General features: G+C 40.6%; 1 protein-coding gene across 2 annotated transcripts in view; it reads left to right on the plus strand.

Annotated features, from left to right (window-relative positions):
• The window catches only part of LOC140492000 (organic cation/carnitine transporter 2-like), a 126,221-nt gene that overhangs the window by 9,695 nt on the left and 89,771 nt on the right, over positions 1–26,755 (plus strand). For both annotated transcript variants that reach the window (XR_011963463.1, XM_072590577.1), the window contains exon 2: positions 11,317–11,420. Coding sequence is in view for 1 of the 2 variants with exons in the window: in XM_072590577.1 (XP_072446678.1) it covers positions 11,317–11,420 (104 nt within the window). In the remaining variant the exon portion in view is untranslated. The remainder of the gene's footprint in view (positions 1–11,316; positions 11,421–26,755) is intronic.

A 26,755-nucleotide genomic window follows, 5' to 3' on the forward strand; every position in this document is an offset into this window, starting at 1 on the left:
GGTAAAACAGAACTTAAACATTATGAATAAGTGGCACAAACTCAAAAATGGAAATTGTGTGGTAACAAGAAATTAAAGAGCCCAAGACGTCTTTGAAGATTATCTTTGTCTTGAGGAATTGGCATGGCTTTTATGTCCTCTGTTTTACTAGGCTCGCACTGGAGAAACAAGAACTGAGAAAGTTAATCTTTGACACACAGATGTGATATTTTTGATTGTTGAAACCAGTCTTAGTATAATGGATGTAATGCATTTCATGTGAGCTCGCGATAACTTCCAGCTGATGCATAATCTGGTGGAGAGTTATTGAAAACTGTATCATCTGAATGGAGTACAGAATATAGTGAACCCCTGTACTGCAACTTGTATACAACATTTACTGACCTGTAACCAGGTTTTGGCATCAAATCTCAAGAAGAATGTCAATCCTATAAATCTCAACTATACCTTTTTTGATATGAGTGTTTTTTTAAGTTTTCTTGCACTCACTAAAATAAGGATGAAAGAAACCAAACCTAGAAATGGAATAGCAATTCATACTGCATGGAAAGAGGGTTCTGATTGTTCGTAATTGGCCAAATTCTCCTGCTGTATAAGTTGGTCTTTTTCTTTCATGTTGGCTTCTTGTGTCCTAGTCCTGATGAATGCAAAATGAAAAGCTTCTGTGTCTCTTTTTGCAATGCTTAGATTCTGAGCTGTTGTAAAAGATGGGAGGATGAGTGAACAAAAGGGAAGGTCATAGAAAAGATGGTAGAAGTTAGAGATCAAAGGTGTCATGGAATGAAAGGCAAAGGGAGTGGTATTGGTTGAAGAGAAGAGAAAAATTATTGGACCAGAGTAGGAATAAAAACATTTGCTGGAAAAGCTCAATGGTTCTAACAGCATCTGTAGAAAGAGAAATTAGGTTAATGCTTCAAGTCCTATATGACTGTTCTTCAATTTTTTTCTCATGCAGAAGAAGTGCGTGATGGAACAGGATTAGGAGATGGTTTGGACACTAGAACAGGTCTGGTTTGTCCTTGGTTCTGTCTAATCATTGGACCATCATATTTATGGACCTAAAAAAGATCTCAGTTCTCAGCTGGTTGCCAGGTATTTTCTGTGGGATCCTGAAAGTAGATGTGTTGTCCCATGTGTAGTTTTGGCATTTCTGACTGCATGTTTGTTGTCATGCACTTTGTCATCCTCTTTTTCAATTTTTCATGCTGCATTCAAGCTTTAAGGAGTATTTTGGGTATGAGTTGATAAATTGGAATGCATGGATCTGCTAAACATGAGCTCTGCTGATGATGGAATGATTCCACTCAGAAGTATTACTCTGACACATCACATAGCAAGCAAGATCTGTGCATTGCAATGTCTGAATTTGAGGATTATATTTTTAACTGCATATCATGCATTCAGCTAGGCTATTAGGCATGGGATAGTATGGAAGTGAAGTAGCGTGGCCAATACTTTGTTTTTCACAAATCCTAGAATGGCATACCAATACTTTTGAAATAATCTCGCTATAGGAGCCGAATAAATGGAAAATGGAGCTTTGAGCGTGCATGACTAACTGTGGACTTGACAAATAATGGCATAATTTGTAAAGTAGTCAACAATGGTGATATTATCGTAGACAACCTTTCTTATGTCCATGGAAGTGATCTTGAACCAAGGATCTGCATGTATATCAAGTGGTATCAATGGTTCTTTGTAGTAAATATATGCTTTCTCTTGACATGCTTCACAGTTCTGAACAAGTACTTCAATGTCACCACTGAAACCCAACCAGCAAGCTGACAGTCTTGCAAGGCTTCTTGTCTGGTGTATGTCAGTGATGAAGTGCATCAGGTTGCAAAGATTCAGATTCAGTGACATCTATCTCCAGGGCTTGTCTCCTTGGAGTTATAAAATTACAATTTTGCTGACTGGTCCAGTGCTTCAAAGAGTCACTTGTGTTTCTCCTGCCGAAGGAAAGCCAAGTCCTCTTTCAATAATTCCCTTCTGAAAGCGATGAAAACCTTTGAACAAAAATGGAAATTGTGTGGTAACAAGAAATTAAAGAGCCCAAGACGTCTTTGAAGATTATCTTTGTCTTGAGGAATTGGCATGGCTTTTATGTCCTCTGTTTTACTAGGCTCGCACTGGAGAAACAAGAACTGAGAAAGTTAATCTTTGACACACAGATGTGATATTTTTGATTGTTGAAACCAGTCTTAGTATAATGGATTTAATGCATTTCATGTGAGCTCGCGATAACTTCCAGCCGATGCATAATCTGGTGGAGAGTTATTGAAAACTGTATCATCTGAATGGAGTACAGAATATAGTGAACTCCAGTACTGCAACTTGTATACAACATTTACTGACCTGTAACCAGGTTTTGGCATCAAACCTCAAGAAGAATGTCAATCCTGCAAATCTCAACTATACCTTTTTTGATATGAGTTTTTTCTAAGTTTGTTTTTCAAACCAGGCATCATGGATCAAGACATACTCTACATATCTTAACAAGGTACACTAGTTTCCGTACTCCTGCACATTTCTTTTACTGATTCTTTCATACCCCATCTTCTCCAGCTCAAACATCAATTTGTCATTTAAGTAGACTCTGCACTAAAATGATGGATTAATGAAAAGAAGACTTGTGTTCTCCTGTTAAAATACAATGTTGTAGCTTTCTTTAAACTGTCCATGTTGTTAAAACATTTTTGATTGTCAATGTTGAATCATTAATCGAAGTGATTGGCAAAGTTTCTAACGGGATTGTGACTCTAAGGTTACGGTATACTGGTATATCTGCTTGACTGATCCAGCAGTGTTGACAATGCTGTGATTACTAGGCTGATTGATTGTACGTGTATGCCAGCACAATTGATTGCATATTTGAAAAAGGTGAAAGATTGTTTACTGGAAGTTTTACATTCATAAGCTTTGTCATACCTTCCCATGTATTTAGATCCTTTTTTTGTAGAATTCACAGGGATAGTATATTGATAATTTGTCCCTATGTCAATCTTAGCCAATAACAAATAGACACCAGTTTTCTGATGACAGATAGCTTGAGCTTTTGCGAACAGTTCAGATGCTGTGTTAACATTGTCAATCATGTGGAAAACATCAATATGAAACATGTTTACCACACAGTCTTTCTTGATGCATGTACATTTACAGATTCTATTTTTTTGATCAGTTCGAATATACTCTCCTTGCAGGATACCAGATGGTCTTTATTGTAGTTCAAATGTACTGATTGTGTGCAGTCTGTTGAGTCACTGTGTGGCCCTTTGCAACTAAGTCAACCTTTGTTCTTGTTCACTTCCTCTGCCACTAGCCTTTCTTTTCACATGCATTGCATAATTGATTGGAAGCTGGGCATTGCACGCAGAAGGCCACACCTTTGACATGTCTTGCTTTGGGTGTTTTTGTTCCGGGGACCTGTAAGCTATGTCATTCCTGTGTCTACTTCCGTCCTTCAGTAGCTTTTAAATGCCTGAGATTGGAGTTAGTCTTGCAAATCCTCTGGAGAGCATCATTAGAGACAGATGCAGTCACAGGGGTAGATGTATTCACCAACCCAATCTTTTGTTAGACCTTTTTCCCAGCTCCCCATCTGGAAAATCACACAAATAAGCCCTTTTCACTGCATCTGTTCACAAAATGATCCACGGATTTGATAAGTTTCTGTCTAAATTCCATGAAGCCAGGTTTAATCAATTCTGATGTGTTCAGACCATTTGGGGAACCTTTAGCCCTCTTGCTTGTTAATTCAGAATTGAAAATTCTATTAATTCTTTGTTCCTAATTGATAATAAAGCAATTAAGGTTTGTTTATCTTCATTGGGCACAACAAGTTCTAAAAGCCACAATTCTGAATGCTGCTTAACCAACTGTCATTCTACCTGGAGATCTGTTGTACTCCAATTTAAAGTAGGGAGTGTTGCAGTGTAATACTTGCCTTTTACCTTCTCTTTCTTTTATACCTGAGGTCCAAAACCATTCTCCTAGATGAAGTAGCAACTTGCTTGTACTCCTCTAAGGGGCATTTTCCAGATAGCAATCTGTGGTGTAATGTAGTGATCAGCGCAAGAGGCATGGTTATTTGCAATATACTTAAATTACCTGGATGAAGAAAGACAATATTCTACAGTCAGGTTGCAGATGGCAGCTGGAATACTGTGAAGAGTTTTGGGCCCCTTATCAAAGGAAACATTATACTGGCATTGGACGTAGTCCAAAGAAGGCTCACTCAGCTGATCCCAGAAATGGATGCACTATCTTACGAGGAGAGATTGAGTACTCAGTGGAATAAAAAAGAATGAGAGGCCACCTTACTAAAACATACAAGATTCTGGGAGGACATGACAGAGCAGTTGCATCAAGTTTGTTTCTCCTTGAGGGAGAGTCGAGGAAGAAAGGGCATAATTTCAAAACAAGGGGTCACACATTCAAGACAAAGATGAGGAACATCTTTTCTCGGAGGGTAATGAATTTGTGGAATTCTTTACCAGAGAGGGCTGATGAGGGTGGGTTATTGAGTATATTCAGGGCTGAGATAGATTGACATTTAATCAGTAAGGGAGTCATGAGTTATGGGGGAAAAGGCAGGAGAGTGCAGTGGAAGAAAATCAGAGCAGCCATTGAATGATGGAGCAGACTTGATGGACTGTACGGTCTATACCTCATGTTCATAAAGGCTACTGCACTTGCGGTCTCCTCTGCAATGGAAAGGTCAAAGGCCGATTGGGCAATGTCTTTGAGGGATACCTACCCTCCATCCACAAGCATGTCTCCAATCTTTCACTCCCTTGCCATTCTAATACACTATCTCTGTCTCGTGTTCATATTTCTGGCCTAAGCCTGCTGCAGTGTTCCAGTGAAGCCCAGTGTAATTTGGAGAAACAGCACCTTGCTTAATGAGTAAGCATTTTACGCCTTCCGGACTGAGTTCAACACTTCAGATCATTCACTCCTGTCATTCACTTTTTTCTTCTTGTGCCTGTATCTAGTTTTCATGCTATAACTTTCAGTCAGAGTTGATCTTTATTGTACTGTTAGCACTAGTACATTGGACCAACATTGATTCTTTTCTAAAACTATTTTCACTCCCCTTGCCTTTTATTTGATGACTCCTTTGAGCTCTAACCTTCCTCACTGCCTGAACTGCCCTTTTTGTATAATTGCCCCATTGCCCTTTTTCAGCAGATGAAAATATAGATGATCTATGGATTAAGATTTTCTGAATATCACTGGATCTATTAATGCATTATTATGCCAGTATTTCTTTCTATTTTGGAATGTGTGAACAAAAAATCACTTTTCGTACTTGATATGTTGTCAAGTGTTTTATTCAGGGAAATATATTTGGGAAATTTCATGAAAGTGCAAAATTGTATATTGTCTGTGCATATAATTAGCCGGAATTTATTTTACACACCCTTAGTAATACCAAAAGTACTTCGCACCTAATTAAGTATTTTTTAAACATAAAAACTGTTATGTTCAATGGAACATTAAACATGTAAAATGGAAAATGTGGCAGTAATATCCCATAAATACCAATGAGATGAATAACCTTAAAATATTTCAGCAATGTTGGCATGAACACTATTCTGCTTTTCTTCAAATAGTGCATCAGAATATATTAATTTGAACTGTACAAAATGAATTATCCCTCTCAGTACTACATTGAAACATCAACTAGATTGTGTACTCAGATTTTTAGAGTGAGATGTGTCATAACCAAAGCTGTCTATTTCTACCTCTGTAATGTCAACAAACTCCAGCCCAGCCTCAAATCATCTGCCGATTAAACTCCCATCCATGACTTTGTAACCTATCGACTTAAGTATCTTAATGCTCCCTTGACCACCCTCACCTAGTCCATAAACTCAATTCAAATCAAATACCTGCTGCCTAAAACTCAATGATCCATTATCCTTGTGCTCACTAACATTGGCACTTGTTTAGGCTAAAGCTTCATGTTTTCAAATCCCTTTATGTGATCACCTGTATCTTATTTTCATGCTATTGCTTTCAGCAATACACAAAAGTATACAAAAAGGGCATTTGGTTATGATGTTGTTGTGTTTCCCTGTCCCTGTAGCAGTCGAAGCAAACACTCAGAGACACAGTGTGGCTTTAACTTCTTCATCTTTATTCCGGGCCCTGGAGGGAGAGAATGATTATCCCATTGCACAGAGACATGAGTTCACGGTATTGTCTTGAACAGCAGATTCCTAAGGAATTATATAGTCATCTACAGGGAGCAGCATCCAAGTAAGGCAACTATATTGATTGGGTGATCATTAAAATCAGCAAGCATCAACAGTAAAGATTTACCCATCTGGCATTATTCAATGGATGTTCTTAACCTTGTTAACTGGCATTACACAATGGATACTTTTTACCTCATTAACCCACTCCCCTTCCTCCAGCACCTCATTGTTTACTGCAAGTTCTTAACTGGTCAACGTCATGCTAGCTGAGCCTTTGCCATGCAACCCAAACCGTTTCCCTGCTTGCTCATACCTTATACACCTTCTCAATGACACAGTCGGTTCTGCTATAATGTGTGTTTCTTCAACGTTGTTGGCTGTAACATGATTGAAAAATTTAAATCATCATTTGTAGAATGCAAACTTTCCTCACATGTACAGTATTGGCTATAATGCAATTCTGGTCCCATTGGTTTAAATGGTGCTGCTGTTACATGATTTTCTTATAATGTGGAATTGCATGGGAACAAGGCTACCTCATTATATCAGAACAGACTGTAATCTCTTTCACTTTGACCCTTCAAACTTCCCTGACTGTCCTCTCGATGATGCTAATCTATCCATGAATGATAGCTATACTTTAAAAATCCTTGGCCCTGAGGTCTGGAATCTCCTTGCTAAACCTCTGTATCTCTCTGGAATTTTTCCCTGTAGGACACTCGTTACAGCCTAATATTTTGACCAAGCTTTTGGTCTTTTGTCCCAATACCACTTATGCAGCATAGCTGTAATACTGGCATTCATTTAACAGTATGTCCAATTCACAAAAGGCAGGCCAAATCTACGCAATAACCACTACGTCAGTACCCTCTTGATTGTAAGCAAAGAATGGAAAGTGTCATCAACTGCTATCAAATGGCACTTTCACAATAGTAACATACTCAATGATAATAACCATGAATGAATGAGTTCCTCTGTTTTATTATAAATTATTAGGGAAAGCGTTTAATAATATACAATTTGCTCAGTTCAGTTTTTAAATGGCATTTAAAGATATTTTTCTTCACTGAACTGTGCAGACCTGTTATTATACACCGCTGGCGTAAATGGGATTTGAACCTAGGTCACCTGACTCAGAGGTACGCACACCAGTACTGCACCACAAGAGCCCTCAAGTGCATCAGGACTTTTTTTTTAATATCCCCGGAAATGCTATCACACACAAAACATACAACATAGACCTGAGAACAGTACAGGCCCTTCGGCCCTCGATGTTGTGCTGACTTTTTATCCTACTCTAAGATCAGACTAACCTACATACACTTCAATCTTCCATGTATCTATCCGAGAGTTGTTTAAATGTCTCTAATGTATCTGACACTATTACCACTGCTGACAGTGCATTCCACTCTCTGTGTAAAGAACCTACCTTTGACATATCCCCTAAACCTTCTTCCTTAAAATTATGCCCCCTTGTGATGGCAATGGGACAAAGTCTCTGGCTATCTACTGAATCTATGCCACTCACCATCTTGTATATCTCTATCAAGTCACCTCTCATCCTTCTTCGCTCCAATGAGAAAAGCCCTAGCTCGCTCAACCTTTCTTCATAAGGCATGCCCTCCAGTCCAGGCAGCATCCTGGTAAATCTCCTCTGCACCCTCTCGAATGCTTCCACATACTTCCTATAATGGGGGGACCAGAACTGAACACACTATTCTAACCAGAGCTCTATAGAGCTGCAACGTAACCTTGTGGCTCTTAACCTCAATTCCTCTGCTAATGAAACGTCTTCTTGACAACCCTGTCAACTTGGGTGGCAACTTTGAGGGATCAATGGACGTGGATTCCAAGATCCCTCTGTTCCTCCACATTGCCAAGAATCCTGCGTTCAACCCAGTATTCTGCATTCAAATTCGACCTTTCAAAGTGAATCACTTCACACTTTTCCAGGTTGAATGCATCCTGCCACTTATCAGCCCAGTTCTGCATCCTGTCAACATTTCGTTGCAACCTACAACAGCCCTCCACATTATCTACCACACCACTAACTTTCATGTCATCGACAAACTTACCCACCCTTCTGCTTCTTCATCCAAGTCATTTAAAGAAATCACAAAGAGCAGAGGCCCCAGAACTGATCCCTGAGGAGCACCACTGATCACCGAGCTCCAGGCTGAATACTTTACATCTGTCACCACCCTCTGTCTTCTGTGGGCCAGCCAATTCTGTATCTAGACAGCCAAATTTCCCAGTATCCCACACTCCTTACTTTCTGAATGACCCTACCATGAGAACCTTATCAAATGACTTGCTAAAATTCATGTACACCATATCTACTGCTTGACCTTCATCCATGTATTTTGTCACATCCTTAAGTAATTCAATAAGGTGTGTGAGGCATGACCTGCCCCTCACTAAGCCATGCTGACTATCTCTAATCAAACTATGATTTTCCAGTAATCATAAACCCTGTCTTTCAGAATCCTCCTCAATACTTTACCCACCACAGACGTGAGACTGACTGGTCTGTAATTCCCAGGATTATCCCTATTCCTTTTCCTGAACAAGGGAATAACATTTGCCACCCTCCAATCATTTGGCAGTACTCCAGTGGACAATGAGGGCACAAAGATCATTGCTAGATGCGCAGCAATCTCTTCCCTTGCTTCCTGTCATAACCTAGGGTATATCCCCTTTGGCCCTGAGGGCGTATCTATCCTTATGATTTCTAAAACTTTCAGCATATCATTCTTCTTAACATCAACCAAATCCAATATGGCCTCTGTCTAGTTGATCTATCTACATATTGAGTCAGGAACCCTTCCTGGACACACCTGATAAAAACTACTCTATCCAAGCTATTTGAACTGAGGAGGTTCCAAACAATGTTAGGGATGTTAAAGTCACCCTTGACAACAGCCCTGTTACTTCTGAACCTCTCCAGAATCTGTCTCCCAATCTGCTCTTCCATGTCCCTGTTGCTAATGGGGGGGATCTGTAGAAAACTCCATTTTCTGTTTCTGACTTCTACCAATACTGACAAACACTCCACGACAACCTTCCTTTCTGTGGCCATGATGGCTTTTTTTCACCACCAAATCACCTGTGGTAATTTTTACCTATTAATCACTACCATTAGTGTAGTACCCTATGAAGACTATCTTCAGTTACTTCATCAAATGCCTTCCCTCCATCATATGTTCCGATATGAGATGGTGGTTGTTTGTGCAATGTTCAGCACCATTCGCCATTCATGCAATATAGAAAAAGATGTGCCCCTGAAACCAGGATGTGGGTAGCATCAGGCATCGGCTGATAAAAGGCAAGAGACAATCATTCACACAAGTGCTAGCCAATAATCACCTGGAGCTTTTTTGTACTACAAGGCAAAAACTTACAGCTCCTTTCCTTCCTGAAGTCCATTAGCTTCTTTGTCAAGCATTCACACGATCAAGCTGTTCTGCTACCAGTGAGATAATCACAGTTATTGGCAAGCAAGAGACCTTTGTCAACAATAACTGGTCACTAGTTCACAGACCAGTCACCTAGTGTTGCCAGCTGAAGTGCCATTCTTTCACAGCCCCTTGGTTCTGGCTTATCTATAACCAGACTTCCACCAGTGATTTGAATAAGTAGCAGTGTAAACTGTACTTATGAGGGTTGCTTGCTTTTAAGCAGTGCAGCAAACCTTCATTTTAAAAACAGCTGATTTCCCATTTCAATATATATGGTCTTTACTCCTAGCAACAGTTTTTGTGTTAGTTTTCAGTAGAGTTTGCGTTGGATTGGAGGTGCTGTTAGATATGAGCTTTCAAAAACCTGCAAGCAATCTTTCTCTCTGACTCTGTGGACAGAAAGTAAATAAAAGCCAAAACCTCTGCAGAAAGTAACACTTCACACTCAAACTATGACCATTAACTGACCATTTACCAAATTGAGGATTGCTGTGGTCAACAACCATGTGATATAATTGCCAAAAGCCAAAGAACTGTCAGTAAGTCACCTCATTTCCCAATGTAATTTGGAGTCTTGTTCCACACACTAGGTTCCTTTTCTAGCTATATTTGCCACCAACGATATTGTTTGCATATTAATAACAAAAGTTCTATTTTGCCGCATTTTAAAGGTTAAATTTGTGCTAATAAATAGGTGTTCTTGCTTTATCATTTATTAATTAAAACATGTGTGGAATATTTAACTTTGATAATGGTCCAGTCAGACATGAACCATCCTAGTGATTAAATTGATCATTTTTACATCTGTGATGATCATGAAATAGTAGAGGGTTGATTTCCAGTGCATTATTCCCATCTGACTCATGTCACACCAAAATGGAAAGGATATATTTTCTTGTGGTTGAATCAAGAACTAGTGGTCATTATTTAAAAATTAAATGTAGCCAAAAATGAGGAAAATTTCATCTCTCCTGAAAAGCCATCTAACTTTGGACTCCACTACACCAGACGCTAGTGGAGGTGGAAGTCATGAATATTTTTAAGCTAGACATAGAAAGTTTCTTGTCAAGCAAGGGAATCAAAGACTGTTGGGATAGATGTGGAATTCAAAACACAAGCAAATCAGTCTTGATCTTGTTCAGCTAACACAGTTTGATGGGTCAAATGTTTGTATGTCCATTTCACTTGGAACTATGCCACTTTCACAGTTGCTGGATCAACAGTCCTGAAACTGCCATTCTAACAGCACTATGGGGTAGCTGCATCTGGTGCACATTGTGGATCAAGATTACTCCTCATAAACTTCTCCAGGACCATTGAGATGGGTAGCAATTGTTAACTTTGCCAGTGACATCCACATCCATTGAAAGAGTAAAAGTATCTGAGTGTTATATTGGTTTCATATTATTCCATGAAACATCTTGAAATGTTTTACAATGTTATAATTACTATGAGTCATCAAAGTTCTCAGAGCAACATCTTTCTGTCATTATATGGTGCATACAGTGCTGTAGGCCTGTACTGATATTGTTTTGGTGAGCTTATGGAGCTTTTCCTCTTACCCTGTTTTTGTGTAGCCAATGCTGTAAGATAGCTTGTCTGTAATTTTCCCTAAACCACACAAATGACATTTTTCATTTTGTTTTTCATTTCAGTGGAACTTGGTGTGCAACGATGACTGGAAAGCACCATTTGCTATGTCAGTATTCTTCTTGGGAGTGCTGACTGGTTCCTTTATTTCTGGACAGTTATCTGACAGGTATTTTATTTCTCTTAATAAACTCTGTCACAAAGAATCTTTAGCCAGTGTATTAGCCTCCTAAGTCAAATGGGGTAGGGAGCCCAAATTGATTGGCAATAGTTATGTTGTGTTCTCGCCAGCTTTTGTTTTAGTGTCTGGGTTTGAGATTAGATTAGATTCCCTACAATAAAGAAACAGGCCCTTTGGCCCAACCCTACCAAGAGTAACCCACCCAGACCCATTCCCCTACCCTATATACCCCTGGCTAAACATACCTAACCTATGGGCAATTCACCTAACCTGCACATCTTTGGATTGTGGGAGGAAACCCACACAGACACAGGGAGAATGTGTAAACTCCACACAGTCACCTGAGGTAGGGATTGAACTCAGGTCCCTGGTGCTGTGAGGCAGCAATGCTAACCATTGAGCCACCGTGCTACTCCAGAAATTGAGCTTCAATTAAGCACAATGGGCCTGATGGGACTTGAACATGCCACCTTCTGAGCTGGAGTCAGACGCACTACCATTGCGCCACAAGCCCACAACGTGTAAGTGCATTTAGGCATTTTCTGCAGGCTGTTGGGTATCCTCATAAATATTCCAAAGTCCAGATATTTGATAAAATCATTTAAAACTCTGAGGTTTTCACCTTAGTACATGCAAATTCTGCACAGTATTGATCACAGGAGAAAAAGTCGATTTCAACAGATCAGGGTAGGAAAGGAGACAGCATGATCTCTGTATTTACAGTTTTAATGGAATCTCCTGAGCAGGAGTGACTTGGATGGTAGCCCTTTTGCCCAATTCAGAAAGTTGTTTGTTTAAATTCCCTCCCCAGACTTGAGCACAGGTTGATAATCCAGTGCAGTACTGAGGGAGTTCTGCAATCCTATACGTTTCTCCTAGATTCCTGATGGTGATATTCCATGACTTAAAATCCTGCTTCCTCCAACCAGCTTTTTGTCCTACCCCAGGTGCAAGCAGGACATGATTCATGCTGTATTCATGCAAGCTTGTTAATTGCATCCTCCCCCTCACATCACCTCCATCTTCACATATACGTGTCCAAAATGTAAATGGACACTGTTCTTTATTATAGAGGTTGTTTATTTGTTCATTAAATATGTACCTTCCATAAAAAGGGCAAACAGAATGATTTGAGAGATAAACGAATCTGCTGAAATGAGTAACAGATACCAGTATTTAAAACCAAGTTCATGAACTACAGACAGATAATTTTGTGGCATATTAATTTACACTTTGTATTCCTATAATTAATCCCACATTAACTTCTGAGTTCTTGTTACTATAGTAAAGTGTATTTTTACTTTCTTAATTCCTTTGTGACTTGCTATTCCACATAACAAAAATAATCTGTGTATAAGAATGAAAGGGCAAAGAATACTTGTAAATGAAATTTTATATCTGTATCTCTGTCAATCCTGTGTTCTTGTTGTGAAGTTGAATGACTGAATGTATGAATTTATGTGTGTTCAAACCTAGATGAATAAATGTATTAATGAATAAATTACCTTAGTAGACGTTTTTGCACCCAAACATTTTGATTTGGGCAAAAGTGGCTGAACTGCAATCGTCTTCAGAGAGCAAAATTGTAGTCCAGTCACTTTTGCGCTGTGAAGATGATCACCTGGTTTTGATTTGAACTGCTGCAGTTTTTGTGTGATGACTTTCCCACAATGCTGTTGTGTAGGAAGCATTAGAACATTGGTCAGTGATGAGGAAGGATTGGTGATAAAAATCCGGATCAGGTATATATGTTTGGAGACCTTGGAGTTATGGAAATATTCTTACTTTTGTTATTTTGGATAGTATTGTATTCATACATGGTATAAGGACTGTTTTCTTGTCTTTTTTTTAATCTTGAGACTGAAATGAGTGAGAACTGTTTTACAGACAGTGTTTTCAAGGATTGCTGCATGTTTAGAAAAGCTAATAATCTGACTGTCATGGCAAATATCATTAAAACAGCTGTTTCAACAAGCTACATTTGATGTTTGCATTGTAGACACTATTGAAACCAATGGGTTATGTACAAATGCAGCTTGGTGAGGACAAAACATTGATTGGTCTTGGACTAGTAACCAATTTTTGATGACAAAAGCCTTTTGCTTGCTAAAAAATACCTGGGTGTGGTTCTCAGGTAACTGAACAACTTGGGGGTGGAAACAAGATACGGAGAAAAGTGTTTTCATCTCCACCAACAGGAGCTGTCTGTCACTGTTTTCTGCAGTCAAAATGCATTTGAACCTGAAGAAAACCAGTTCATATTTTTGAGCAGTAGTTATAAGTTGTGATTTTTAACTGAGAAGTCAGAGACCTTTAAGTGACCTGGTCAGCTTGTGCCTCTTACGAACTAGTGGAATCATCCAGAGAAAGACAACTGGCTGGCATAAGAATCATAAGGACCATCTCAGCAATCTTTGAATAGGAAAGGGAATCTTTAACTTTTGTGATGATTCTGGGAATAGTGGGACTTGACTTCCAGAGAGCTACTCCAGTAAATTGTGACAATGGAATATGTGCATTGAAGGGTGGTCCAACATTTATTCCCTTTCTCAGAGGTGTTTGTGAGTCACTTGTTTAACAACTACAGTTCATCCGGTGCAGGTACTTTTCAGTTCCTTTGGGAAAGGGTTTGCATGCGTTTGACTCAGTGCTAGTAGAGAAAGTGATACATATTGAAGTCAGGATGGTGTGTGTTTCTTTGAGGAAAACCTAGTAGTGATCTTCCTATCCATGTGCTCTCCTTTTTGTTCTTTGTGGAGTTCCTGGATTTGTAATGTGCAATTGAAAGAGTCTTAGAAAGTTGCTGCAGTGCATCTTGGATATGGAATGTGATGCTATGGCAAAATAATTGAACTGCTAAAGTTGTGTTCCTTGAAACATGCTGTCCTTGCCCTTTTCAATGTTACAGGCTGCTGATTTGAAAGGTGTGCATATGATCTGCTTCCACTATGTGTCAGTTATGGAGGGAATGAATATTTACGATGGGGAATGGCATGCTGATCAAACAGGCTGCTCTGAACTGAATGATGTTAAGCTTCTTGAGTGTTGTTGGAACTACATTTATTGGCAATTGGAGAGTATTCAATCACAAGTGCCTTTGAGATAGAAAGTGTGATAATTGACAATGTTAGATTTGTCCTGTTTTTTTTGTGAACTGGCCAGCCAATTCTCCACACAACCAGCCAATTTTCCACATTGACCAAGTAGATGCCAGATTATAGATGAATTGGAGCAGTTTGACTCGGAATGCAGCTAGTTCTGGAGCATTAGTTTTCAGTGCTACTTGCCGGAATGTTGTCAAGACCCTTCGCACTTTTGTGTTTAGTACCTTAAGATTATTCTTGGAGTGAATCAAATTATTTGAAGATTATTTGAAGGTGTCTGTGGGGACCACAGAGGATTCCTATGTGGATCATCTACTTGAAACTTCTGCCTGAACATAGTTACAAATATTTTATCTTTGTCTTGTGAATGATTCCTGGGCTCCAGCATCATTAGAGGGAATGTTCCCAAAGCTTTCTCATCTGGTTAATCATTTAATTGTCCACCACCATTTACAACTGTAGAAGGCAGCAATGAAGAACCTTGATCTGATCCACTAGTTGTGAGATACAAACATGCAAAGAAGGAGCAAAAGTAGGTTACATGCCCTACAGTGTGGAAACAGGCCTTTTGGCCCAACAAGACCACACCAACGCTCCAAAGAGTAACCCACCCATACCCATTTCCCTCCCACTAATGCACCTAACACTATGGGCAATTTAACATGGCCAATTCACCTGGCCTGCACAACTTTGTACTGTGGGAGGAAACCGACGCAGTCACAGGGAGAACGTGCAAACTCCACACAGACAGTCACCCGAGGCTGGAATCAAACCTGGGTCACTGCTCTATGAGGCAACAGTGCTAACCACTGAGCCACCTTGTCACCCTAGCCATTCAGCCATTTGTACCAGCTCCCCATTTAATAAGATCATGGCTGGTCTGTTTGTGATCTCCAATCCACATTCCTGCCTACCTAATTACTTTGCCAAAAATGTATCCAACTCTGCCTTAAACGATGCTTCTACCACCCTTTCAGAAAGAGACTTCGAAAAACCTGTAGCCCTCTGTGAGGACAAATAAAATCACCTCATCTCTTCGAAATGAGCATTCCCTTTGTTTTTAGATAATGACACAAAGTTCCAGACTCTCTCATTAGAGAAAGCAGTGTCATCACATCTGTCCTTGTGTATTTGATGGATCTGTGTATTGCACGCTGCTTTAGCTGTCTGGTGACCAAGTCTCCTGTGTTGTAACTTTGCCAGGATGCTCCCCGTGATCCTGGCATGCTCTCCAGCAATACTCATTAAGTGAGGGGTCATCCTGCTTGATGACACTGGTAGAGTACAGGATAAGCAGGTATTAACTATTATATTAATCTTAAAGGAATAAGAATTAATTTTTATGACAAAGTACACTAGGATCCTCTATTTTATTTCCAATGTGCCAAGTGACAATATATTGATTTACCTGCTAAATGGAGAGAGGCAATAAATGTGCCCAATAGAGGACCTGTATTTTTGAACCGAAAATGAGATTATTTGGGCCCACAGTGTCATAGAAGTATTACAGTGTCAAAGGATACCATTCAGAAATCCTTGGTATCATAAATGCTAGGCTTTCACCAGTTAAGTTCATTTGAGGTGGTATCAAGAGATGACTTAAACTGTATAAGACATTGGCCAAGCTAGAACTGGAGTATTGTGTGCAGTGGAGTATTGTGGATACTGAAAAGGCTACGGGCCTTGATAACATCCCAAGAACATTACTGAAGACTTGTGCTCCTGAATTAGACATGTCCCTATTCAAATACTCAAGTTGTTCCAGTATAGTTAGAATATTGGGCACCACCCAACAACGTGGAAAATTGCTCAAGTATATCTTGTGCACACAACCCAGCCAATTCCCACCCTTGCAATCTGCTTTTGATCATTAACAAAGTGATGGAAGGTCTCATTGACAGTGCAGTCAGAGAGGATTTGCAAGAAAATAACCAACTCAAAGACTCTCTCAGATTCAGTTCTGTGAGGGCCACTCAGCTCTTGAACTCATTACACCCTTGGTCCAACCATAGGCAAATGAGCCGAACATGAGACGTCAGGTAACAGTGTCTATCAATGACATCAAGGCAGCAATTGACTGAATGTGTGATCAAGAAGCTTTGACAAGTCTGAAGTCGGTGTAAATCAAGGGGTGGTGTGGTGTGAAGTGAGGGACATTCTCTTCTGGTTGGAGTCATAACTAATGAAAAAAAATGAAAGTGTCCTAGCTTCAACCATCTTCAAGAGCTTCATCAATAACTTTCCCTCTATCACGGTAGTGGGGAGTTTCGCTGATTATTGCGCAAAGTTCAACAAGTGGCAGATAGAACCACAGAATGATACTTCACAGAAGGGGCCATTTGGCCCATCATGTCCATGCTGACCCAAAGACATCCAGAGGCTCTTTCTCATCCCATCTTCCTGCACAGGGCTCATAGCCCTGTAGCTGACTGCACTGAAGGTGCAGATCCAGGTACTTTTAAAAAGAGTTAAAGCTCTCTGCCCCCAACACCAACTCAGGCAGTGAATTCCAGACACCCATTACCCTCTGTGCAAAAATGTTGTTCCTCATGTCCCTTCTAATCCTTCTGCCACTTGGCTTAAATCTATAACTCCTGGTTCTTGAACTCTGCCAAGGGAAATACATTCCTCCTGTCTACTCTATCTCTACCCCTCACAATTTCGTATACCTCAATCAGGTCACCCCTCAGGTTTCTCCATTCCAAGGAAAACAGCCCCAACCTCTCCAATCTCTCCACGTAGCTACAATTCTCCACCATTCTAGTAAGCCTTCTGTGCTCCATCACCAGAGCAATTATGCCTTCCTGTAACGTGGTGGCCAGACTGCACACAACATTCCACGTGTGGTTTTACCAGTGTCTTATACAGTTTCATCATTATATCACTAAACAAAAAAAAACCCAAACTACTGTGGATACTGGAAGTCAGAAACAAAAGCAAAATTTGCTGGAAAAACTCAGCAGGTTGGCAGATTCCGAGAAGAGAAAGCAGAGCTAACATTTTGAATCTGATCACGGGAAATGTTATTTTGTGTGAAGATAGGATTAGTGTGGTCAGATCGTTGACCAGCAATGGGCTGAATGACTTCTTTCTGTGCTGTAATTGTCTGAGTCACTATTACATCCTGGAGGTTACCAGTGATCAAAAACTGAACTGGCTAAATCTATAAATACTGCAGCTACACCAGCAGGACAGAGGCTATGAATGCTGCGGGAATAATTTCTCTCCTGAATCACCAATGCCTGTTCACCATCTACAAGGCACAAGTCATGACAGTGATAGAATACTCCACACTTAATTGGATGATGCAGCTCCAATCTCACTCAAGTAGGATAATACAATCCAGGACAAAGCAGACCACTTGATTGGCATCATGCCCACTGTCAACCCAGTCCAGTGTATACTGTCTACAAGATGCACTGCAGAAACTCACCAAGGCTCCTTCGACAGTACCTTCCAAACCCATGACATTGCCATCTCGGAGGACAAGGGCAGCTGCTATATTGAACACTGCCACCTGCAATTTCCCCTCCAACCTACTCACTATCCTGACATGAAAATATATACCATTCCTTTAGTGTGACTGGGTCAAAAATCACGGAATTCCCTCCCTAATAGCATTGTGGGTATTTCAAATAGATGTCGGTGTTCAAGGAGAAACTCAATGCCATTTTCAGAAAAGCATCTAGGATGAACAACAAATGCTGGCCCAGCCAGTGAAGTCCACATCCTATGACTGTATGAAAAATAAAACTTAATCAATCTAGACTGTTCAATGACCTTGTCAATAGTCATCTATACCGTTTTGTAATGCAATAATCATTGTTCCCTAACATGGGCTTGCAATGCCTCCTTTCTGAACAAGATGGAAATATGCTGTTGCAGGAAGTTCTTCTCAACATATTCTTAGAATTAGTATGCCACTCTATATTTGTGTAATTACAGTTACCAGTTATAATTACTGTATAATTTTGCATCTCTGTAATTTTTTTGCAAATTTGTTCCTCCATGTCATTTTCACTAGTATCTCCTATTTGTTATCCCAATTGGTTCTGTACTTGACCCATGGTGGGCATCCATATGTAATACTGTTCCTAATTAAGTACATTTACCATACCCCTTTTATTTTTCCTTTCCTGTCACTACTGAACAGCTCGTGTACAAGAATATATAACACCTTCTTTCAACCATGTCTCTGTTATAACGCAACGTCGCACTTCCACACAGCAACTGATTCTGCAATTTATCAATCTTGCATTCTGTCCATTCACATGCACACACAATTGTCGAATTTAAAATTCATTATTTTATACTTTTTTCAGACTCCACCTTTTGTTTTAGTTTGTTCAGGGGTTGCAGATGTTGTTGAGTCAGTAGACATTTACCGCCCATCCTGAAACTGATGGTGAGCTGCATTCTTGAATTACTGTAGTCCTCAGGATGTAGGAACACGCATAATGCTGTGAGGAAGGGAGTTGCCTGAGTATGTCTTAATTAATGTTCCCTATTTTACAGTATTCCTTATTATAGTGCATCCCTTCTCTCCCAATATTCTGTGCAGCTGGGTATTTCTCTCTGATACTGAAAATGTGTTGCTGGAAAAGCGCAGCGGGTCAGGCAGCATCCGAGGAGCAGGAGAATTGATGTTTTGGGCATGAGCCCTTCTTCAGTATTTCTCTCTGATACTGTTGCTTGGTTCCAACACTATTGTTGAGTTAGTTTAGACTATAAGATATAGGAGCAGAGCAAGGACATTCATCCCATTTGAGTCTGTTCCACCATTCAATCATGACTGATATGTTTCTCAACCCCATTCTGCTGCCTTCACCCCATAATCCTTGATCCCCTTACTAATCAAGAATCTAACCATCTCTGCCTTAAGTACACTCAATAATTTGGTCTCCACAGCTTTCTGTGGCAATGTGTTCCACAGATTAACCACCCACTAGCTGAAGAAATTCCTCTTCATCTCAATTCTAAAGGACTGTTCCTTCACTCTGAGGCTGTGCCCTCCGGTCCTAGTCTCTCTCTTTTTAATGGAAACATTTTCTCCACATCCGCTCTATCCAGGTCTCACAGTATTCTGTAAGTTTCAATGAGATCCCCCATCTCCTTCTGAACTTCATCAAGTACAGACCCAGAGTTTTCAACAGCTCTTCATATGACAAGCGCTTCACCCCTGAGATCATTCTTGTCAACCTAACCCTAATCTTAACCCTATCCCCACCAGCACTAGCAAAGCACCTCACAAAGAATTGAGTCCCAGCTTTTGTTAACTTGCTTGGACAGTTCAAACCCCTTCTAACTAGCCCTGGGGTCTCAACCTTTAATGCTTTCCCTTGTTCTAGCATTGCATTAATTTACCTTTTCTTCCGAACTGAAAACTTGCACAAGGCCCTGGGGGTAATTTAGACATTGCCTGTTTTGGGGTACTTTTTAAAAAAAATTCCTACCCAGCCCTCTAAGTTATGACTACAGGACGGTGCAATTACTCATGTTGTTTGTGCTGATGTGAACAATTCATCCTCACCCTGCAATGCACTCTGCAGCTTCTCAGTGTCCTCCCTCCCTGGCATCAGGGAGGTAACACATTAACCTGGATTCTCATCTGCACCCACAGAAACGCCTATCCATTCACCGCAATTTTGTATCACCTAACACTATAGTTCTTTCCATTTCCTTCCACCTCTTTGTGCAGCAGATCTGCTCATAGTGGCATGGACTTGGCTCTGGCTGAATGACAACATGGAATTTCACTCTGAGAAGCTGAATAGTTGTTGGAGAGTGAGATGCATTTTGGGAACTTCTGCATATTTCTTTCTGACACTTTGGTGGTCACGCATTTCCTCTATCTCTGAGGAGTCTAAGGAGTGGGGTGACTTCATCTATAAAGACCCTCATGGATGCACTATAATTCCAGAGCTCAATTGTTAGAACTGATGACACTTCCTGCACAAATGATTATCTTGGATATAGGGAGCATCCCGGAGTTCCCACATTGCACAGGATTGTGGATTTGCAAGGTTGGAGCAACTTTGCCATTCTGCAGTTGATTAAATAATGCCTATGTTACTGCTACTAAATCTCACTAATGCTAACAAGCCTTTCAATTCTAATGTTCCTTACTTTTCACGGTGGCTCTGGTTAGCACTGTTGCATCACAGTGCCAGGGACCTGGGTTTTGATTCCTGCCTTGGGCGACTGTCTGTGTGGAGTTTGCACATTTTCCCCGTGTCTGTGTGGGTTTCCTCCAATTTTCTCCCAACTCCAAAGATGTGCAGGTTAGGTGAATTGGCCATACTAAATTGCCCATAGTATTCAGGGATGTGTAGGTTAGGTGCATTAGTCTGGGGTAAATGTATAGTAGGGGAATTGGTCTGGGTGGGTTACTCTTCGGAGGGTCAGTGTGGACTTGTTGGGCCAGAGGGCCTGTTTCCACTCTGTAGGGATTCTGTAAATACTGATAAACCACATTACCAATCTATACATCTCCCGAGTGATAAAACGCTGATATAAAAGTTAGAGGCTACCTGTGGACCAGAAAGTCTGTGTTCAAGTTCCACCTGCTGAAGAGATGTCACTTATGAGTAACAGTTAATATTTTTATTATCTCTTAAAACTACCCAGTACTAAGCAATAAAACTCACCAGCCAAGCGGATGTCATTTCCCTGTGGTGTGACAGTGTGATTTTATTTTTCCAAATGCAGGTTCATGATTACAGGTAGCTTTAATCCCTACTGATGATTACTGTGATGCTAAAAATTCTAGTTGAACACATTTCTCTTTCACTGATGACCAAGCGTGTCTCATGAGCTACCTATTTTTGAGCTCTGATGGTTCTCAGTCAGTCCCTTTTAAGAAGTAGCAGTACCACACAACATATTGGAGATTGCCCTCAATGTGCAGCTGGTGTCTGTTCTCCACTAGCACTGCACGCTGATCACTTCAAATAATACTTGAGTCATAGAGATGTACAGCCCCTTTGGTCCAACTTGTTCATGCTGACCAGATATCCCAACCCAATCTAGTCCCACCTGCCAGCACCCGGCTGATATCCCTACAAACCCTTCCTATTCGTATACCCATCCGGATGCCTTTTAAAAGTTGTAATTGTACAAGCCTTTACCACTTCCCCTGGCAGCCCATTCCACACATGCACCACTCTCTGTGTGAAAAAGTTGCCCCTTTGGTTTCTTTTATATCTTTCCACTCTCACCCTAAACCTATGCCTCTAGTTCTGGACTCCCCCACCCCAGGGAAGAGACTTTGTCTATTTATCCTATCCATGCCCCTCATGATTTTATAAACCTTTATAAGGTCACCCCTCAGCCTCTGAAGCTCCAGGGAAAATAGCCCCAACCTATTAAACCTCTCCCTATAGTTCAAATCCTCCAACCCTGGCAACATCCTTGTAAATCTTTTCTGATTTGCCGTCTCAATACCATGTTCCCACACTCTGTACAGACTCCTTAACACCTATAACCTCTAGAAAACTATCTATTATTCTTAAACATAGCTGGTGACTTGGTATCCACAGCCGTCTATGGCAGAGAATTCTACAGGTTCACCATTCTCTGACAGAAGAAATTTTCCTCATCTCAATCTGAAATGGCCCACCATATCCAGAGTCTGTGACCCCCCCCCTGTTCTGGACCCTCAGGCAAAGGGAAATAACATTGCTGCATCCAGTCTGTCTAACTCTGTCAGACTTTTATATGTCTCAGTGAGATTTCTTCTCATTCTCTAAACTCCAGTGAAGACAGGCCTAGTCACCCCAACCTTTCCTCACACAAAAAGCCTGCCATCCCTGGAATCAGTCCAGTGAACATTAACTGCACTCCATTATTTTTGCAGATAAACAATCCCTTGCGTAAGGAGACCAAAACTACTGTAATATTCCAGGTGTGGTCTCAACAAGGCCCTATATAACTGCAATAAGACTTTGTTGCTGCTTTACTCAAGCCCTCAAGCAATGAAAGCCAACATAGTAGTGGGATGGCATGGTGGCTCAGTGGTTAGCACTGCTGCCTCACAGTACTAGGGTCCTAGGTTCAATTCCAGCCTTGGGTGATTGCCTGTGTAGAGTTTGCACATTCTCCCTGTACCTGTGTGGGCTTCCTCTGGGTGCTCCGGTTTCCTTCCACAGTCCAAAGATGTGCAGGTCGGGTGAATTGGCCATGCTAAATTGCACATAGTGTTAATCAAAGGGAAATGGGTATGGGTGGGTTATTCTTCGGAGGGTCAGTGTGGACTTGTTGGGCTGAAGGGCCTGTTTCCACACTTGAGGGAATCTAATCTAAACAGTATTTGTCTTCCTTGCTGCACCTGCAGACTTGCTTTTAATTATTGCTGTATAGGAACACCCAGGTCCCATTGTACGTCAACATTTCCAAAACTGAAACCATTTAGATGTTAGTCTGCTATTCTGTTTATTTTACTGAATTGGACAATTACATATTTATCCATGTTATTCCCAATTTGTCATGATTTTGCAAACTCACTCACCTTGTTTAAACCGGCTTGAAGGCTCTAAACACCTTCCTCACTATTCTCAATCCCACCTGGTTTTATGTCATCAGCAAACTTGGAAATAATGTACTTAATTCCCTTTATCCATATCATTGAAATCTAGTGTGAATAACTGGGCCACAAGTACTAATTTCTGCAGTTAGTCATTGTCTAACACTCCAAAATGGCCATTTTTTTTCCAAGTCTGTATTTCCTGTCTGTGAACAAATTCTCAGTCCATGCCAGTAATTAATCACCTATCTCTTATGTTTTGTTTTTGCACAATAACCTGTAATGTGCGACTTTATCAAAAGTTTTCTAAAATTCCAAGTACAACACATTCATTAGTTCGCTCTCAACTATTCTACTCTCACATGTAGAGTTGCCAAACATGTTTTACCTGTCTTAAATCCATGTTGACTTTGTGTAACCCTGTTGGTGTTTTACAAGTGCCTTGTTACCACATCCTTTATTATAGACTTCAGCATTTTCCTTACTATTGATGTTAGGCTAACCAGTCTGTAACTTCCTGTTTTATTCCTCCACCCTTTTTATTGCAAGACGATAAGATGCAGGAACAAAAATAGGCCATTCAGCCCAATGAGTCTTCTGCACCATTCAGTGAGATCAGGACTGACCTGATGATCCTCAGCTTCACTTTTCTGCCTTATCCCCATAAACCCTTTAGCCCCATTCTAAATAAAAGACTATCTCAGCTTCAAATGAACTTAATTACCCAATCTTGACAGCTCTTTGTGGTAAAGAATTAGGCCAATTGACTAACCTCCAAGGCTACAGGCAGATCGCTGGAATATGAGATTAGAATACTTAATTGGTTGATTTGACTGGCGCAGACTCAGTTGGCCAAAGGGCCTGTTCAGTGCCGTAGACTTTTATGACTCATCCTGTTTTAAATGGGCAACATCCTCTTCTGAGATTATGCCCACTGCTCCGAGACTGTCTCATAAGGGGAAGCAACCTCTCTGCATCGATCCGGTCAAGATAAGAATCTGTCTGTTTTAATAAGGTTGCCTCTCATTCTTGTAAACTACAATGAGTACAGGTCCAGCCTACTCAGTCTTATATGAAAATCTCTCCATAACCAGAATCAGTCTAGACTCTTTTAGTGCTCTGTGGTGTGGATTATCAGGCTCTCGGGATTTACGGGCTAGCAGTCCCATTCATTTGTTCAGCATTCTTATTTTACTAATACTAATCTCCTAGAATTCATTCTTCCAATAGACCCTAAGTTCCTAGCATTTCTGTGATGATACGTGTGTCTTCTGTGAAGAAAAAGTAAAGTTGTTGTTTAAACTGCTCTGCCATATACTTGTTTTCTATTATTAATTCTCCTATTTCTGACTGTTCCCTTTTGTCTTCATTAACCCTTTTCTTTCTGGAACCTCATAGGAACTTTTCCAGTCTGGCTAAGTTTAATTCCAAGTGTTGTTGAATTCACATTTCACCATCTGCCATGGTAGGTTTTGAAACCATATTCCCAGAGCATGAACCTGGGTTTCTCGTCCAGTGACGTTTCTACTGTTTGAACTGATATTAGATGATTTGTCCTATTCCTCACTTTAACTGAACTGACTGGTTTGCTTGGCTATTTCAGATGACTGAAAAATCAAAAACATCATTGTGGGTCTAGACTGGGTAGGAGCCACGGATTTTCTCTCCAAAGAATTCCTTGACGTTTTTATCCACTCTGGATTAAATTAATTTAAGTTAAATTCCCCATTAACTGTGGTGGTTTTGAACACGTGTCACTGGAGCACTTGGCCAGACCTCTGGATTACTGGTTCAGCAACTTTTTCATGATGTTATTGTCTAAGCTTTGGATCCTTATTAACCTCTGCAATATAAAGACTCCTTTGTACCATGTGCTATCTTGCTGAGGACAGATCCTCTTACAACAAAGACGAATGAAATATGTGAGATATTGTGTTATAACCTATCTTTATTAACTCATTCACCAGCTTGCTATATTTTACTGCATTTTCACATGTTATCAGCTGACAAGCACTGTTTACCTCTGAATAAGTGTAGCATACAGAACAATGCCATCCCCATCAAGTCACCACAAAATATTATAATATTAATAGGCCCCTACCAACCATTTGCTAGGCCTGAATAGATTCCCCAATTAGTACGTACCTGTTAAATACTTCTTTACCGGGCCATTACCCCTTTAAGAAACAAACTAATAAAACAGCACTTCGCTGAAATTGCATGGATGAGTGAAACTCACACCAGCAAATAGTAAACAAATCTCCAACCCAGCTGCAGTATTCAGTTTAATATCCTTTATTATTTTACTAAGTACAAGTACATGTTTTAACTTATTTAGAGCATATGCACCCAGCATTTTTACTAATATTTACTAGCTTAAAAGACAAAAGTACTAACACACCCTAATTATGCAAGCAGGCCGGACAGATTTCCCATCAGAAGTAGCAGCCAGCACTTAGCATGTTTTAACCCATCTCCTGTCTCCCAGGACAGAAGCCCTTCAAATCTTTGTGTACTAGAGAAAAAAATGTAACACCATAGTAATGAAATTTTACAATATGTAAGAACTGTGTATAAAGTGGCTCTTGTAAGAACTGCACTTCGGGAGTCTATTGCCATCTCAAACTTGTGTTGTGATTGCTGAATAAAAGAGGCTAATTTCACCACTCACTGATTTTGGTCATAATCTGAACATGATCCCATAAATATAAGGGCAACTGGTTCTGATGATGGACCAAGAACACTGTTGAGAAGAATATTAGTTTGTACATTTTACTTGATGGTACTATCGTTGGCTTAATTAATTGATTTATTGATTAAGGAGATGCTTTATTGATGCTTAGTTTTGTGGGATACTTATCCTGAATCTTTTGCATCAAACAAAAAGGGCACTCTTTCTTATTATGTTCAAGTGTCACAACTGTGCTAGAAGAGCATTGCTCAGGTGCACAGGCGTTTGTATTACAGAGGGGAGGATTATTACAGAGAGGAGGAGTATAATACTGAGGAAGGAAATGTGACTGTGGTAGCAAGTCAGCTTCAGACATGTGGCTGTGGTAGCAAGTCTGCTTCAGGATGTGGCTGAAGAGCTGCTCCTCCTCTCTCTCTACAAGGATCTCAGTGAGTATCTCTCTTACTGCACCACACCCCCCCCCCCCCCCCCCCCCCCCCCGCCCCCGCCCCCGCCACCCGCAGCTCTTCAGCCACTTCCTGAAGCAGACTTGCTACCACAGCCCCTTCCCCTCCTCAGTGCCAACCCTCCTCTCTGATCTATCACCTTCTCCCCCACCTTCATAGAGTCATAGAGATGTACAGCACGGAAACAGACCCTTGGTTTCAACCCGTCCATGCTGACCAGAAATCCCAACCCAATCTAGTCCCATCTGCCAGCACCCGGCCTATATCCCTCCAAACCCTTCCTATTCAGATGCCCATCCAGATGCCTTTGAAATGTTGCAATTGTACCAGCCTCCACCACTTCTGGCAGCTCATTCCATATACACGTACCACCCTTTGTGTGAAAATGTCGCCCCTTAGGTCTCTTTTATATCTTTCCCCTCGCACCCTAAACCTATGCCCTCTAGTTCTGGACACCCCCAACTCAGGGAAGAGACTTTGTCTATTTATCTTATCCATGCCCCTCTTGATTTTATAAACCTCTATAAGGTCACCTCAGTCTCTGACGCTCCAGGGAAAAC

The sequence above is a fragment of the Chiloscyllium punctatum genome, chromosome 20 (genome assembly GCF_047496795.1).
Source record: "Chiloscyllium punctatum isolate Juve2018m chromosome 20, sChiPun1.3, whole genome shotgun sequence".
NCBI lineage: Eukaryota > Metazoa > Chordata > Chondrichthyes > Orectolobiformes > Hemiscylliidae > Chiloscyllium > Chiloscyllium punctatum.